At 41.3% G+C, this 18,481-nt stretch overlaps 1 protein-coding gene across 2 annotated transcripts in view; it reads left to right on the top strand.

The window, feature by feature from the left end:
• CBS (cystathionine beta-synthase) overlaps positions 1 to 18,481 on the top strand; it is a 656,282-nt gene that overhangs the window by 322,779 nt on the left and 315,022 nt on the right. For both annotated transcript variants that reach the window (XM_044072237.1, XM_044072236.1), the window contains exon 4: positions 17,902 to 18,036. In XM_044072237.1, the coding sequence (XP_043928172.1) occupies positions 17,902 to 18,036 (135 nt within the window). The remainder of the gene's footprint in view (positions 1 to 17,901; positions 18,037 to 18,481) is intronic.

Below are 18,481 nucleotides of genomic sequence, written 5' to 3'. Positions count from 1 at the left end.
AGATACACACACACACACACACACACACACACACACACACACACACACACACATCCCCCTTGCCTGCATACACACATCCCCCTTGCCTACACACACACACACACACACACACACACACACACACACACACACTCATCCCTTGCCTGCATCCACACTCACACACATACTCATCCCTTGCCTGCACACACACACACACACACACACACATACACACTCACCCCTTGTCTGCATACACACACACACACACACACACACACACACACACACATCCCCCTTGTCTGCATACACACACACACACACACACACACACACACACACACACACATCCCCCTTGCCTGCACATATACACACACACACACACACACACACACACACACACACACACACACACACACACACACACACATCCCCATTGCCTGCATTCACACACACATCCCCCTTGTCTGCGTTCACACACACATCCCCCTTGCCTTCATTCACGAACACTAACAAGACCTACAGTATTCGCTCACGCTAGCAAAAAGAGAACCGTGAAAACAGCTGCATGGCACAAATTTGGGATGCAGACATACTTCCTTGTACCATTCACACGCACACTCATCCGTACCTCAGGACTCACTCAACACTCAGTCAGACTTGCAGTCGCACAGTCTGAAGACAGCAGAGTGTAATAAGCAGCCCCCCCCAAAAAAAAAAAAATAGTGGAAAAACTAAAAATGGAACACTCAGCAGCATGGGACTTGGGAAGCAACAGGTTCAGCTAATGGCCTGCTGAAACGAAAATGAAAAAAGGAAATAAAAAATCACCCGAAACGTAAACACCAGACTCAGAAACACACACATTCACTTGAAGCATTCACACACACATGGAGTTAAAGTAAACACTTACCCGCACTTCATCACACCAACTAACAAAAAAAGCAGGGAAAACGACATCACCCATGACACTGTGTGAAGGCAGCATGAGAGAGAGTAATGGGCAGCCAAAAAAAAAATGAAACTGGGAAATAAAGCTCACCAGAAATGTAAACAGCAGACTCAGCTATGACAAACACATACAGTCACTCGAAGCATTCACACACACATGCACACTACTCCAATTAAACTAAGCACTTACCACACTTCAGCACACACAGACATTTAAAAAGCAGATAAAAACGGTAGCAGTAGTACATCGACCAGTACACCCAAAAGAAACACAGCAACAGTAACCAGTTAAAAGCTATTCATTCTACTAAAAACACAATCAACCACTGAAGCATGTGGCACCCTCAAAAGCATGACCACACTCTAATAATAGTATACATGTGAATAATACATGGCTACCTCTAAAGGCAAACATGGGCTACCTGTGGCATTCTTGATTAGGAAGACTTACCTTGGTAAAAAAGTGAAACGATGTCCGAGAAGATGCAGGCAATCCAATGCATTGATGAAGTCCGTCACTAAAATGCAGTCGTCACGACATACTGAGAAAGAAAGGGAGTTCCACATTGCACTTATTCATTTTTATTAGGCTAATGGAGTGGGCTGGATACGACAGCTCTGACATCACTAAATGGGAGGTTCACTGCCCAGTTCTATGGAGCATGCAAATATGGGAGTGCTGCCGCCAGTCTGTGGGAGGAAAAGTACAGTTTTGTACCTACCATAAATGTAGATGTTAGAGTGCTCATACAGCTGCAGTCATAACAGATGGGTTATCCTGCCATCAGGCGGGTCCTCGGTCAGCCGAATTCCAAAGTCTAGGTCCGGCGTCGGTTGTCGTTGCTTCTTCCTTGACGTCAGTGTGGCAGGGGTATAAAAGAGGCAGCCGATGCCATTTTCTTCAGTTTTTCTTGCCCCAGATGTCAGGTGCCCCCAGAAGGAAGGCAAACATAATGTTATGCAAAAATGCAATGTTGATAAATCAAAAACAGTAGTTGCAAGCAAATACACCATAAAAGAATACCCCAAAAAGGTTACATGAAAAGTGTTTGTCATAAGGCCTGTCCTAAGAGGGGATGGAGGGAGGGAAACCTGGACTGCAGCTGTATGAGCACTCAAACATCTACATTTATGGTAGGTACAAAACTGTACTATGTTCATCGTGCATACAGCTGCAGTCATAACAGATGGGTAGTATCCCAAAGCTAAGTAAGGGTGGTAGGCACTAAGTGGAACTAGGAGGGGCTAGGATGCCCTGCAGGACTGCTGTGGCAAAGCCCGCTCTAGATTTTGAGTATAGTGGGAGGTGATAGTGCTTGGAGAAAGTGTGCACTGAACTCCAGGTGGCTGCTTCCAAAATGTCCTTGGTAGGGACCCCCCTGAGGAAGGCTGCAGAGGTAGCTGTGGCTCTGGTGGAGTGGGATCTGATGCATGCAGGCACAGTTTTTCCATGAAATGAGTAACAAAAGCGTATGCAGTAGGCTATCCATTTTAAAATTGTCTGTTTGGAAATAGCCTTTCCTTGAGCACCTGCAGCATAGGAGACAAAGAGTTGCTCAGATTTCCTGAATGGCTTTGTCCTGTCCAAATAATAATGAAGTTGTCTGTGAATGTCCAAGGAATGTAGTAGTCTTTCCCCTTTGTTTTGTGGATTAGGATAAAAGGTAGGCAAGTGGATAGTCTGATTCAAAGCTACACTGGATACTACCTTTGGCATAAATGTAGGGTTGGTTCGTAAGGAAACTCTGTCCTGATGGAAAATGATGAATGGTTGCACAGCCATGAGGGCCTGTAGCTCCGAAACCCTGCGAGCTGAGGTGATAGCCAGAAGAAAGGCTGTTTTCCATGACAAGTACTTGTAACTCTGATGAAGAGGCTACTGTAACTCTGATGAAGAGGCTGGCTCGAAGGGAGGAAGGGCCAGCTTTTCCAATACGAAGTTGAGGTCCCAAGCAAGGACTGGTGGTTTCCTTGGGAGTTTTATATTCTTTGCCCCTCTGAGGAACTGCCTTAAGAGAGGATGAGAGAATAAAGGAGGATCTGTGTTGTATTGTGCAGAAATGGCTGAAGCGTGGATCTTGATGGAGGACAAGGAAAGTCCATTGTTTAACATCTCAGCTAGGTACTGTAAAATTTGAGGTATATTTATTACCCAAGGATTCTGTCCCTTTTCTAGATTCCAGGCACAAAATTGTTTCCCTTTGGCGGAGTAGGCCTTTCTAGTAGAAGGTCTTCTGGCCTCCAAGATGACATCCTGCACCTCCTTGGAGAGGAGAAACTGTTGGGAGATCAAGGAATTCTCCATGCAGCTAGATTTAGAGTTTTGAGATGGCTGTGAAGAGTTTTGTAGTTGTGCTGGGACAACAGAAGAGGGACTAGAGGTGGGATCCATGGCGGGGAATGTGTCAGGCTCTTCAGGAGCGGATACCAGTGTTGTCTTGGCCAGTCTGGAGCAATGAGAATCATTTTTGGCCTCTCTGCTCTGGCTTTTAATAGAACTTTGGGCAGCAGAGGAAGAGGCGGGAAGGCATAGACTGTCAATGTTGCCCAATTGAAGGAAAGTGCGTCCACTTTCCAGGCCTGTGGATGATGGGTCCTTGAACAAAATTTTTTTCAACTGGCAATTTCTGTGGGTAGCAAAGAGATCTATGTCTGGCTGTCCCCATGCCTGAGTTATCTTTGTGTAAACTTGAGGATGCAACTTCCATTCGTGTGGATCTGTCATACTTTTGCTTAGGATGTCTGCCAGTGTGTTTTCCTTCCCTGGCAGGAATTCTGCCTGTAGTTGAATTTGCAATTCCAGTGCTGTGTTCCATAGGGTCATGGCTTGCCTGCACAGGGGGTATGAATGAGTTCCCCCCTGTTTGTTTATGTACCACATCACTGTGGTGTTGTCTGTCCTTATCAGTAGCTGGCCTGGATGCAGTAGGTCTTTGAAGGTCATAATAGCCTTTTGCACGGCTAGCATTTCCTTTTGGTTGATGTGAAGGTGCTTTTCTTTTCGGGTCCATTTTCCCTGAATGCACTGATCTGTCATGTGTGCTCCCCAGGCGTAGTCTGAGGCGTCTGTTGTGATGATTTGAGTTGCTTGAGGTACACAGAAAGGAAGACCTGTGTTTCTTTGGCAAGCTTGAGCCCACCACATAAATTCCTTTTGAAGGCATGGAATGAGTGGTATAATTGCTTCCAAGCTGTGGCTGTGTTGAGACCATAAGTTTTTTAGGTACCATTGAAGTTTCCTCATATGTAGCTTTGCACATGGGATTAGTAGGATGCAAGATGCCATGAATCCCAGAGCCTGTAGGACTTTCCTTGCAGTTAGCCTGGTGTAAGTTGCCATTTTTCTGAAGTCTTGAGACAGTTGCCCTTGCTTGTCTGGCGTGAGGTAGGCCATCTGGGTGGTTGTATCCAAGCTGGCACCCAGGAAAATTATTTGTTGAGAGGGTATTAGTTTTGATTTCTTTTTGTTGACTGTGTATCCCAGGAAGTTCAACAGTTTTATTACAAACGCCAGGTGCTGCAATAGTATATCCTTGCTGTCCGCTTGGATCAGTCAGTCATCCAGATATGGGTAGATTTGTATCCCTTGTAGTTTGCAGAAGGCGATTACTGATGCCAGGCATTTCGTAAACACTCTGGGCACAGTAGATAAGCCAAAGGGCAATGCAGAGAATTGGTAATGGGTTGAACCTGCAAGAAATCTGAGGTATCTTCTGCAATCTTGTCTGATAGACATGCAGGTATGCCTCCTTGAGGTCCAATGTTACCAGCCAAGACTCCTTGCCCAGCATGGGAAGAAGCTGATGCATTGTGAGCATCTTGAATTTTGGCACCTGTAGATATGTGTTTAGGATGGATAGGTCTAAGATAGGTCTCCAATCTTTGTCTTTCCTTGGTACCAGGAATAGTCTGGAATAAAACCCTTGACCTTGTTCTTTTGCAGGTACCTCTTGAATTGCTTTCATGTCCATGAGAGCCGAAATTTGTTTTTGTGCCTCTGCCCTTTGATTTTGTGGCAGGTTTGGCATGCCTTTCATTTTTGGAAGGGTGTGAAAGTGGAACCTGTAGCCTCTGTCTATAATGTCCAGAATCCATTTGTCTTTTGTAACAATATGCCAATTTTTTGAGAATAATGTCAGTTTTCCACCCAAAGGTGCTGCCATTAAAGCTTTGCTTGGCAGGTGTAGGGGGAAGTCATTGTGTCTGTTTTCTAAAAGACTGTGATCCATCTTCTCCACCTCTTGGGGTTGGTGCTTGCCACTGTCTGGCTCTGAAAGATCCTTGAGGTTGCCCTCTACCCCTTGGACACCTGTATCTGCCCCTTTGAGGTCTGTCCGTGGCTGGACCAATTTTTTGAAGGCCAGTTTCTGCTGAAATGTGGAGGCTGTACCTGCAGGAAATCTTTCACTGTTTGCATTGATTTCGCTTTTTCCTCCATTTTCTTTAGCACCTCCTCAGCTTTAACACCAAACAATGCATCTCTTTGAAGAGGTGCATCTACTAATTTAGCTTTGGCATGATCTGGTAAGGTTTGCTCTTTGAGCCAAGCATGCCTACGTATAACAAACCCCGTAACAGCAGCTCTACATGAGGCCTCTAAAGCATCAAAACCACACTGCAAGGTATGTTTACCCACTTGCTCCGCACCATGCAACAAATCCTGCAACTCTTTTAAATCTGGTTGTTCTGGTTGTGTCATCTTGCTTTTCAGCTGAGATATCAAAAACTGTCGATACTTTAACATATGGAACTGACAGTTTAATGCCCTCATGGTTAAAGTGGCCGAGGTGTACACCTTTTTCCCCACCTTTCTAAAGCTCTGGGATCTCTCTCTGAAGGTAATGGGTTTTTAGCAGTAGAGGCCTTAATTCCATTGGGACCCTGTGAAATAGTTTCTGGGTGAGCAGTATGGCTTTTATACAGGAACTGGTGAGAATCAGGAACCCGGTAATACCTGTCTGGTCTCAGTAGGTGGTGCGGACCTCATATGTCAGTCCTTATCTTTGCGTTTTTTGCTCAAAACTGGAGTCAGAGTATCCGACGACATAATATAATTAATTTTTTTGCCAAAAAAATGAAGGGCGAACTCCGCCCGACGCTTAATAGTGCGTTTGTTGAATCTAGCACAAAAACGGTAGGCTGAGACGTCGTGGTCTGGGTCTAAGCAAGGTATACAGAAAGAGTGGAAATCCTTATGCGGTATTTGCTTCCCACATGAAATGCAATTATTAACTTTGTCTGACATCGGTCTGAGGCAAGAAAAGTTTCCCCGGGTACAGCTTTCAAGAAGACTTCGGCTGAAATACTTTCATAAATCTCAGGAGCTGGCCGACCGGCACTTGTGAACTGCTTCTGCTTCGGGCACCGTGCGGCAAGAAAGACTGAAGAAAATGGCGTTGGCTGCCTCTTTTATACCCCTGCCGCACTGACGTCAGGGAAGAAGCGACAACCGACGCCGGACCTAGACTTTGGAATTCGGCCGACCGAGGACCCGCCTGACGGCAGGATAACCCATCTGTTATGACTGCAGCTGTATGCACGATGAACATCTGCCCAGTAACTACTGCAGAAGTATAGTAGTCCTGACGTCAGCACTGAAGAGCCAGCTACAGGTTTTTTTTATGGCTCAAAAACTCAGACTGAAAAAGGAAGTAAAATAGTACAGAAAGCCAGGGTGCCTAAGAGGTAAAACAGTAGGATGTTTTTTTTTTTTTTTAAAAGCTGCATTGAGGATTTCATTAGGCAGGATCAAGTAAGAGGGAGTAAGAGAGACAGCAGGTTGAGCAATCTGCTGTAATAACCCGTTGTTCTCCTTTAACCCATTTGCTCCCCAGGGGTGAGAGAGAGAGAGAGAGAGAGAACCATACAGCTCATTTGTTTCCTATGGACAAGGCTTAATCAGAACAGCAGCAGTGCTGTCATTCATGAGGAGGATCACAGTTTTTCCTCTTTGAAGGCCTACCTCCTCTGTGTATGCTCATCAACATCCAAGGGACTGGGGTATAGTAGACCTTTGAGATGCACAGTCACTCCTTCATGTGACATGATCAGTTTGCTCTTCCTTCTTGTAGACACCCTTATGTAATCCCCATTTTATAATGGAGATTCTACCCTGGTAGGTACCTAGAGTATACACCCTTTCCTCCCTCTGAAGTGAAGCAAGCAGGCTTAAGCCTCATCATTTCTGTTTTCTCTCAGACCAGCCACTTGCCTTGGGTCACCTGGGTCATAATCAGGACGTTTTCCCTCTATGCTGGGACCCTTGTCGTCTTTGTTACCCTGGGTCATAGCATATTTTTTTACCTCTGGCTGTAATACATGTGATGCTGTGCAGCTGTACACGCTGTACACCCTAAACAGTGCCATGCATGGGATGAGGACAAGAGGGAGCCCAGCTGCATGCAGACCATCATAGCAATATGTGGTGAGATGTTTCAGAACTCATCAAAGTATGAATTCTGCCTAGATGTCAAGAGAAAGTTATGGGGACATTAGGTTTACTGTTCATATATTAGAGCTCCTGCTACTTGATGGAAGCTCTTCCATCACAAGACTAAATTTAAATTTTATTTATAACATTGGTGCTAGAAGCTGAAATGTAATGCTTAAACAAATGTTGACATATTTATTAGAAATGAAGCAGTTAAGCAAATACGACAGTCTGGTTTGTATGGTTGCACTTGAGTGTTTTATCTGGTATTTGTTATGGTTTCTCAGATTAATTGCTGAAGTGTTTGTCTTAGTGTTTGTTTTTATGCTTTCCCCTGACTGCTTGAGAATGGTAGAAAGCATAAAAAGCTACGACTTGCATGCCTATTTCCTGCAATATTTTATTTATAACTGATTGATTTTCTGCATTTAACAGCTTAGTTTTCAATTGCAAATGCTATTAAATGAAGTGGTTATTAGTTTCATGAAGCTTAACTTGGGCCTTTTATTACAGACTAATGGAGAACGTTCTTAAGCTTTTACCTGTCTTAAGGCATTTCCTGAGGTTGAGAGGTAGTAAAGGTGATCTATTATTTTCCTTCTTTAATAATAATGTCTGTTTCTGTAAATTGGAGTAACAATATGTAGGTAATGGTGGTGCATGTACAAATTTGCCTCTGCAAAAATGCATCTTTTCAGTATTTTCACATTTCCATAAAAGCTTAGATTCCTTAAGTATGTGTAGACCTTACTTTATACATACCCTAGATAACAGGTTTTATGCTGAAACATGGAGATATTGTGTTTATTTCAGGTTAACATAGTAGAGCTGGTATTAGTACTTCGATGCTGTTACATCTAATAATGCTGCATTACTATCAGTTTGAATATTAAGTGGTAAAAGTATAGCGTATTGTGACAATAATATTTATTGTTCAATAATTCAGTAGCATTTTAGCCCATATCAGAGTTTACTGATGACATCTCTAGTAACATCCATTTCAGGACACATTTCTTTGGGGTTTTTTTGTCCAGCTGCATTAGAGTCATGAAATTTTTCTGTCAGTTTGTAATTGCTGTAATGACTTTTATTTTTGTTTCACAATACTATCCTCTCCCCACAAGATCGTTCTTTGCAATAGTTTTCTTGGGCAGTCTGAATAGCATCTTTGGAACTCTATTTGTCTTTGATCTATGGTTAGTATATGCACATAAAGCATCTCCTCCTCTGAAGTATTGCCTTCCACCTGAAATTGTGGCATCTTTAGTGATACCTTCAGAACATGGTGCGTACAATGAAACGTGCCGCTACTCACTCGATGTATCTTGTGACACCACCTTCTGTCTTTGAAGCATGCATTGAGTCATCCACTCAGGCTGGAGCATAGATGACCATACATCTTTCTAGAAGAATACCTGTGGGCATCCATTATGGTTATGGCACAGTGTAATGTTTGAGTCTTTTTGTGGCATGCCATTGGTTACCCATCTTTCTTGGAGCACAGCATTTGTCATCCAGCATTCTTTGCATACAGCATTCAGGAGGCACTAAGTTTTCAGATGGCCATGTACTGCACATTTAGTGTACGTTCCTTTTTCATACAGATATACCCCAGGGATTACCTCAGTGTCACTGCTCGACAGAGGCACAGCAAAATAATGGGTATAGTTCCCCATACTAAAGGGGTGGCGTGAGCCACAAAACTATGGGCTAGGCTTGTAAATGCCCTCGGGCAGATAGCCTAGTATGAACCTATGAACCTATGAACCATCTTCCATGCACATATATACATCTGAAACCCCATCTTAAACAGTTTATCCTGGCTGTTTGTCAGTTCTGTAATTACGTGCTAGCACTTGGTGGTTAGTACTAAAGCTTCTATTCGGTTGTCATTTATGTTCCAAAATGATCTATTTATTTATTTATTTGCGCTTTCCACGCCAAGCTTATTAAGTCTATGTGGGGAGTGCTTTCAAGTACTCTTGGTCTTACATTAGAGGGTACATGGACTGCATTTTGATACAGAAGGAAAATTGTCTTTCTGATGTTGTAATGGCTTATATTCGGGACTCATGGTTTTAACGGTTTTCTTAAAGGTTAGTACAAACTTTTTATATATCTTTTATTTTAGTTTTATTTCAATTTTTTATGGATTATCTCTCTTTTGACTTTTATATAAAACACTTAGAAAATGACCGTTTAAATACAGTAAGTAAATAAATAAACTTTTTTGCCACCACATTTAGCTGGCTGATGAGGAACAAATGTGAAATGAATAATGTTATTCTGCCATGTGAAATTTTTGAATTTTGCAGACACAAACTGTGGGCATCATCACTGTAAATCTTTAGGGATGTAATTTCCTGCAGGGATATTGTCCATAACACTACACTAATATTCTCACAAGTGGTTGATTTTACACACATAACCTCTGAGCATCTTACGTGTGCATCAGTAACAGAATTACAACGTTCCTTGGTTCATACATTTTGTGAACAAGCCAAAAGCCTATTAGCCAACAAGGAGCTTAATGCTCTGACTCCCATATAGGACTAAAAGGTGCCATCGTAGTCATCCTGGTCCATATTGAAACTATGAATTGATAGGCTGAACTTAATTGATAGGGAGAGTTTATTCTACAGAATGAAAGTCTATGAGATACGAGGTTGTCACATTTCACTGCATTGTTAATAATATTTTTTATTGCTGAGGCTGTGTGTCCTGTCATAATCAAGTCACCATGGGGGGGGGGGTTAAACAGAGGGTTTCAAATAGTAAAGGGTCATTTAATACTTTGTATATCAGACACAGGTCCTCTCTATGAAGGTGATAAGATACAGAGAAGAAGGATAGTTGCCATGGTGTTTTTCTATAAAACAAGCCTTGAAACACTTTGATCTTCTTTAAGAGGAATCTTTGTACCATCTCCAATTGCACCAAATGCCATGCGAGTAGTTTGCAGAACAGGGTGCAATATTGTATGAGTGGACTGATATGATTTACATAAGGGGGACGGTTACATTTCTGTCATGGTTGTCAGCTCCACACTGGATCATGTGGGCAACTCTATGCTTTGCTGTCAGTAGCAGCTATATGGTTATCACATGAAAGGTCATAATTTACAAGTACTCCAGGTATTTTTACTGTTTTGTTGACTTGTATATATTACTCATCAATAGTGTGTAAAGCTGGTTGGGGTAAGGGGTAGCCAAATACCAGAATGCTGCATTTTTGACACTGAAAACGTGGTCATTGTTACTGTACCATTTGTGTGCAATGTTGAGTGCTGCTTGAAGGGAGATGGTATAAGGATAATGCTCCAAACTTTGTAGTCATCTGCATATTTGATGAGAAAGAAACCAGAGTCAGTTTTAATATTTAAGGAAATGATGCCAAGAAAGTAGTGACCCCAGGGAGCCTTGAGGGACTCCACTAGTGATGGACGGGGAAAGTGGGAGTAGGAGTCCTCCTTTTCTTACCCATTATGTGTGACCATATAGTTAGTTGTGGACCCAAGTTATCATTGCTTCATTTACCTTCAGATCTCATAATTTGTGTATGTTCTAGTCATGCATGGGGTATGATGTTGAATGCTTTATCAAGATCATGGATAGCCCTGCAGAGTTGGTAGCCCTGCAGAGTTGGTGTGCATTTGTTGCTATAACACTTGACGGCTATTCCCAAGGGAGCAGGATACTTGTGGTGGTGCATTTTGGATGATTTGACACCTAATACAACTTTCTTGCTAAATATTCAATTTGCTTTTCCATATGATGCAACTATTAGAATCTACAAATATAGGACATCATTTTTTACACTTCCTATGTGTTCTTTGTAGATACTGTACTCTGCTGTTGTGAGTAAATTCATGTTCTGGAGTTGCACAACAAGTCCATTTACACACCAGCATTTAGTCTTTTTCTAGCTGTAAATGCTGGATACAATGAGTGATTTTCTGTAGGCCATTCTCTTACTGCTCATTCACAGACTTTGGATAACACTGAATTATTTATGTTTTCTGTGTATTTCTTGCAGTAAAGGTGTGTTGCCTTTTGCTCGGTAGTGGAGGCAGATGTCATACTGAAATTAATGTAGTTGCACCAGAACTACCATTTATGTGTGCTAATAAAAAAAAAAAAAAAAAAAAAAAATTGTAAACTCATGTGAATTGTTACGTATTGTTATGCTTTACCTTCTATTTGTGTTATGATTTACTTTGGCTTAAATGTACTCTTCTTGCATTTTTACTATGTTTTTATATATTGTGTTTGCACTATGTTTTTATATATTGTATCCATGGAGCTTTTCTCTCCAGGACTCCATTGAAAACGGGCTCATTCGGCCCAATGGACCATCCTGGCAACCAAACTTAAAATAAAATAAATAATAGTCAAGAAATGCTGGAAAGATTCTTATGTTTCCACCTGAAATCAAGTGTGTGCTGCATCCATATTTTAAAAGGTTTTCTGTCTGTTAGGTATACAGAAATGCCCTCCATCCATGGTAATGGGTAATGTATAATATGCCACACTGGGCTTATGCTAACATTGAATAGCTCCTGCTTCACCATATTTCCTGCAAGCCACATGGAGAAAGCTCATTCACTTCATTCTGCACTGATGATGTTCATCGTTACCACTGTTCCAATAGTCCTTATGCTATATGGTTTGTTTTCCTGCTTAGGAAACAACAACTGGCCAGCTTCAAAAAGCCCTGCCTCACTGCCCCCCCCCCAACTTCTTCACTTTGACTGCTGATTGGCTAATCCCAAGGAGGGAAATCAGCAGTCAGAGTGAAGCTTTCTTCAAGAATTTCTTGCCCATACAATGAGAGAAGAGCCTAGCAATCCAGAACCAATCAAACCAAAATGACAATACCATATAAAATAGAAGCAAACATAACCCTATTTTGGACGCCGGCTACAACTATATACAAGAGCGGGGGTGGGGAAAGGCAGCTACTGCAGCAGTGAGGAATTTGAGCATCTACTGTTATGGACAAGTGCAACTTAGGAAAACTGTTCATCATTCCACTGCTGCAGGAGCACTTAGGCTATATGAGTTGATTGCCAAAGCCCATCCATCCCTCCATCCATGCATCCATCCATCCATCCATCCAGCCTGAAGAAGGAAGAATATGGATCCAGGAGCCCCTAGCAAATTGTCCTAGCAAAGTTTAACTTGAACCTAGAAAAGGAATCCAGTAATCCAGTTTGTAATGCCTTTTAAAGATCTGTGCAGAGGACCGTGTAGCTGCCTTTAGAATGCTTCTAGAGTCCACCTCTTTTCAGTATGCCATCGAAGAAGACTAGGCCCTAGTACAATATGTCTTGATCCTGCTTGGAATAGATTTGCCATGGTGGAAATAAAAAACAATAGCAGACGACAAACAGATGGACATTGCCTGTTGGGTGTTCCTTTTCATCTTTGGATAAGAAATAAATAGCGGATCAGGTTTTTCTATCGAGATAGTACCTGAACTGCCTGTGGTCATCCAGAGTATGCAGAATCCTTTCTCCCTGATATTGAAGTTTTGGATAGAAAACCATGAGACTGATGGCTTGATTCAAAGTAAATTTGGAAACCACTTTTAGCATGAATGAGGGGTTTGTTCTTAGAGATCCTATCCCTGTTTAAAATGAGATAAAACTAACCTGCCATGAGAGCTTGCAACTCAGATACTCCCTTTGCAGATGTCAGAGAGATGATGAGTACAATTTTCCTGCAGGTTCAAAAGGAGACAGTGAGTTTCTACAGCACATAGTTGAGATCCCATGTAGGAGCAAACTGTTTACAAGGAGGTCTCAGGTGTAAAATTCCTTTCAGTAACTGTTTAGGTCAGTGAAAAAGGCCATAGACCATGATTCTAAGCTGTATGCATCTGTGTCTGTGCCTGCATGTAAGCATGCACATGTTGGGGGTGGGTATAGGTGGGACTTCTTTCCTGACACAGGCAATAATGTTAGCCACCATGGAAGAGGTTAGGTCATTGGCAGAAAAAGCATTGATGGCATTATGGTCATGTCCCTTTTCTCGGGGAATGAATGAACCATAAACTGTTCTCTCCCTGAGAATCTACAAACATGCCAGTAGATCACAAGCAGCTAATGATCAGCAGGCAGTGAGGATCCAAAAATAAAACTAGCATTACTTCCATTTACTGTAAGATAATCTTCCACTTAAATCTGACATGGTCATCATGGACTTGGATACCTTTGCTCACCATGTCTCTGTGGTGGTCAGAAGATCCTTCTACCCTGTACAACTTATCCTTTGTGATACCTCCTCAAGGTCTAAAGAAGTTATAGTCTGTCTTTATTCCTCCCTTATCAGGCCCATCATTTAATACAGTGCCCTGTTTAGCATGTACCTCACTAAGCACCTCAATCAACTCAAGAGACCTCAATGGTTCTTCACCAAAAAGATAGCAGATCTCAGTACCCTCAACTAGTCTGGTAGATAAATGAACTTTCTGTCTACATAATGTCATATAGACTCCCAAGGAGTGATATCTTCTTGGCCTTCCATGCAATAAATGGCACAGCTGATTTTGAACTCCTTCCCCTATATAGAACTATTGGTAAAGGAGACATCCTTGCTAGAGAACTAAGTGTATACAAACATATCAGCACCAGATGGTGTGGCAGATACTTAACACAGCATATTCACAATTTATGGACTAGGCTGCCCTTAAATATCAAGCAGAGTATTTCCCTAGTAACCTTTAAAATCAGCCTGGATTACTGATGAGTAATCAGATATCTGGGATTTATGGGGAAGATCTACTTTAAAGGAGGATATTTTTATTATATTTTTCACCAATACTGAGTAATATAGCTGAATTTCTTATTGCCTCCTTGCTTGTAAGTTTAGTAAATATCTATAAACCTGTGAACCAGTGACTCTATAGGTTGGAAGTTTTAAGTGACATGTGCTCAAGCTTCTGTCAAGAAGATGTTTCCCTTGTCAGACAAAGGGCTTTGTAGGAATTGGATGTGGCTGCATCTGTACCTAGGAGACTAGACAGGATGCTCTGGCATCTCAAGGACCAGGAATATTGGAGTAAAGCTCACTCAGCTGACTCCAATGTAGTGGCAACTACACTTTAAAAGGAACTCTGTGAACAGTGTCTAATATTTCATTCCTCCAAAGTGAGTGTTAAACATTGGGCAGATTTGGGAAGCAGGTGTATGCATCAGTTATTTTTCTTATTCAAGCACTTAATTACCTGACTCGCATGACTCTTATTCATTGTGATCTGGCAGAAAAGGCATTTCATTGAGAAAGATGCTGCCTGGAGATTTACTTAGGAAACCAGAATCCCAGGTGGCTACTATGGTTACTATATTAAACATCTCTCTCCATGCAGCTGTTGAAGGGTCTCATGCAGTGGGAGCAGGGATCAAAGTACATTGACTTGCCTGGCTCAGACATTTCAACCTTGAGAACAACTTTAAAGGAAAACACTGCATGAGAACTAAAACACTATCTGTTTTTCACTTCATCTCTGTTTTTTGAGGTATTTTAATACTGCAAAATCAGTCTGACTGCTTCTTATAGAATTTGAATATGTTTTCTGCAAAATGGCTGCCATTGAGGCTTGACATATCAATGTGATTCTATTTTTCTTCAACCCTTCTCTTTCCCATAATCCATTTCAAGTCTGCTTTATATGAGTCATGCAAGACATAAGGAAGTAGTGGTGTATTCCCATACCATTGACATATAATGAGGTTAGTGTCAGTCACTATCATCTTATATACTGTCAGTAACAGGACTGCTTCTTTTAGTTCTTGAATGGACCTCATTTGTGTGCGTCTCAGAATTTGTTTTATAGTATACTAAGGAATTATACACTTACAACCGGAACAGTAGCGAAATTGAAGGTCTTTGTTCAAAGTATCTTTTTGTAGTCTAAGATGAATTGACAGCCCTTGCCCTGCACTTTGGTAAATGTGCTGATACTTTACAAGAATTACAGGAAAAATATTTTCTGACTTTTCTCTAAATGTCACAGATATCGTTGATACTACATTCAAGTCATTTTAAAATGTACAGTAGTATAAATAACAAACATTTAATGTTTAAAGCATTTCAATACTGTGATGCTGTTTATGTAAATTTGTCAGATGACTACTACCTTTGAACCACTGGCTGATCTAATTGCTCTGTTTTGCTATGAAAGGCATGGCTACATTGGAAACAGCTGTGAATGAGTGTAAGTTCTCTTCCTCTCTGCAATAAAGACAATGGAAAACAGTTTCACACCTCTCTGTCTTGTTTATAGAAGCCTGAGCTCCTGACATACATCAATGGATGGGTGACTGCAGATTCACTCCTGGGGTAGCATCCATGTACATCCTGCACAGAGGAAGTTGTTATTAACTACCACAGACCCTTACCTGTGCGAATTCACCCACGTAAACACCGACACTTGGGGCAACTCAGGATAAATATGACTTGACTTGTAAAGGCTTTAGGGCCATTAGCCTAGTAACCTTCTATGAACCTGTGACATCAGTAGGACTAATTTTACACATATAAGATTGTCAGCAGTACCTGACTACAAATTTCTCTGTCTGTGGTATGTCATAATGGCATAGACAAATTCCTCTACGAATTATGTAAGAAGTTAAGCATGAAAAAAGTGGGTGGTCATTCCCTTCCTTTGATTCCAAGGCAAGGATATGAAGGTTTTATAAAGTACAAGCAGGTTTCAGGTATCTGCACAATGCCGGAATAATATTGTAGGGAGAAAAGCAACCTAAGAGTTCAGTTAAACTGTAGGAGAAGGTGGAGCTTTCCTTTAAGCATTCACCAACACCTCATGTTATGGTTCTATTTTGGACTACAGGTGTAGGAGAAATTGCAGAAGAGCAAACAGGAAGGAAAAATGCTCTCAGCCATTGGTTTGAGGCTTTTCACTTCTCAGGGGACATTTGCTTACAACTAATGAAGTGCTCAGAATTTGTGGTTTAAATGTGCAGCAGCTTGCTTTCAAACAATATGCTGATAGAAAGCAGTACAGCTGCAGACTTTTTTTTTTTTTTTTTTTTTTTTTTTTTTTTGAATGCTATCTCAGAGATGAGTGGTCCACAGAATCAGGAATTTCATAGCCCTTTGTCTGGAAATCTGCTATAGACCTCTGAGAATCTGCTTGACTGTCCCATAATGGAAGGAAGTCAAGTAATAAAAAGGAGGCTATATACAAAGGCTATATCTTTCCCTTTGCATCCCCTGCCTGTATCCCAGACTGTATATATAATTATCCCTAGTCACATCTAATCACAAATGGGTCATCTTCTCTGTCAGACCTAGTGGTACCGTCCCACTGTGAAATGAGACCCTTTTTGAGGCCTTCTCCATGGCAAACCTACTTCGGCTTGTAGAAAATGTATGCAAAATTCCCAACAGTCCCCTGCAAAAAGACCCAAGTGAGTGGGCTGCCACATTCGTCTTTGACTTTTGCCAGCATCTGAAAGCTGCAATGAAAGGTCAGTACCCATCTATCCACAGTAAATGTAATGGTAAATTCAGGAGTAAACCTGTAAGGTAGAACTCTTGTGTTAAACTATATAATGTGAGCATAAAAATAATAAAATGTACAAAATCTCAGTCCCCTTATCTCAGGACCACACAGAAAGATGTCAGCAAGGAACTTAACAGCCCTATTAGAAAATGTAATTCAGTGTACAATCTTAAGGTTTTTGTAGACACAAAAGGAAACTACATTTTTTGAGTTATTTCAGAAAATTAAGACACAATGTCCAACAATGCACTGAGCTCATCAATAATGATAGCAATACATCTTTTGATATTGACTATGATGAAATCATTATAATAGAATGAGAGAGGGAGAGAGTTCCACATACCTAGGCCTCTTTTGACTGTATCTATCTGAAGATGACTGATACATGAGGTGAGAGCAGCTGAAAGCTACTGTGCTGCACTTTTTTGCATTTATTTTGAGACCATTTTTGGTCGCCATGTATGTGCATATTCCAGCCCTTTGTTAAGCTATTTTGCGTCACTGCATGAGCAGTGTCTGTCTTGCAGTTATCACCAAATATGGTCTATCACACTTCTGGGATGTTGTTTTTTTGAAGTATGCAAAATAAATGACAGCAGGAGAGCTTTCTTTGTCAAGCCTAGTGATTCATTTCATATGTACTGTGCACTAACTCTCAGTTTGGTACACAGTTTAATGTCTCTTCTTTAGTCCCAACAAACAGCTATCTCTGAATCTGGAGTTGGACTTTTATTTTGTTCTTATCTCAGTGCATATCATATTTTCTAAGTTTTATGGACATACTACAACATATTTCTATATTCATACAGGATCAAACTTGCATTAGTATATTCAAATACAGTATTATCAAATCTTGATAAAAATTCATATGACCCCCCCCCCCTATTTATGTCATTCACGATTAGATGTTTATAACTTTTATTTCAGCATGTAAGATTAACATAGCAAACTTAGTGTTTAACCACTCATTAACTCGTGTATTTCACAGGAATATTCTATTTTTTTTTTCGTTCTAGTGGCTAAGTGCGAGTACTTCAATGCTGGTGGCAGTGTGAAGGACAGAATCAGTGTCAGAATGATGGAAGACGCAGAGAAGGCTGGTATTTTAAAACCTGGAGATACCATTATTGAACCCACGTCAGGAAATACAGGTATGTTTATTGGACTAGCTACAGTTACACTAAGGAAAAATGACTCCTTGTTTGGAGAGTTGTTGTTTGTCTTTCGGCTTTTTCCCGGTAAGGGGTCGACACAGCAGAACTCCGGTCCACTAATGACTGGCAGTAGATTTTTATGAAACGCAGAGGTGCCAGCTTGACGCCCAACCTTCAACGAAGGCACGCCCATTTACGCACGCATGTCTTTCAAACGCTACCCAACCATGGGGAGGACATGCAGATTCCATACAGAAGGCACTCCCAAGCCAAGCCAAGAATCGAACAGAGAGTAAAAAGAATAATTATGCAAACTGCTTTTGCTCAGTTACTAAAAGTATGGTGCTGATGCATTTACAAAATCTTGCAAGGAAGGGACCTGGAAACCTTGGTATGTTTCCCTCTGCAGAACAAACACCTGTATGTAGGATGTAATCTATAT

Source organism: Protopterus annectens, chromosome 5.part0 (assembly GCF_019279795.1).
Source record: "Protopterus annectens isolate FY-2018-M chromosome 5.part0, PAN1.0, whole genome shotgun sequence".
Classification (NCBI taxonomy): Eukaryota; Metazoa; Chordata; order Ceratodontiformes; family Protopteridae; genus Protopterus; species Protopterus annectens.
The sequence above is the reverse complement of the archived record's forward strand: the minus strand, read 5'-3'. Positions and strand labels throughout refer to the sequence as shown.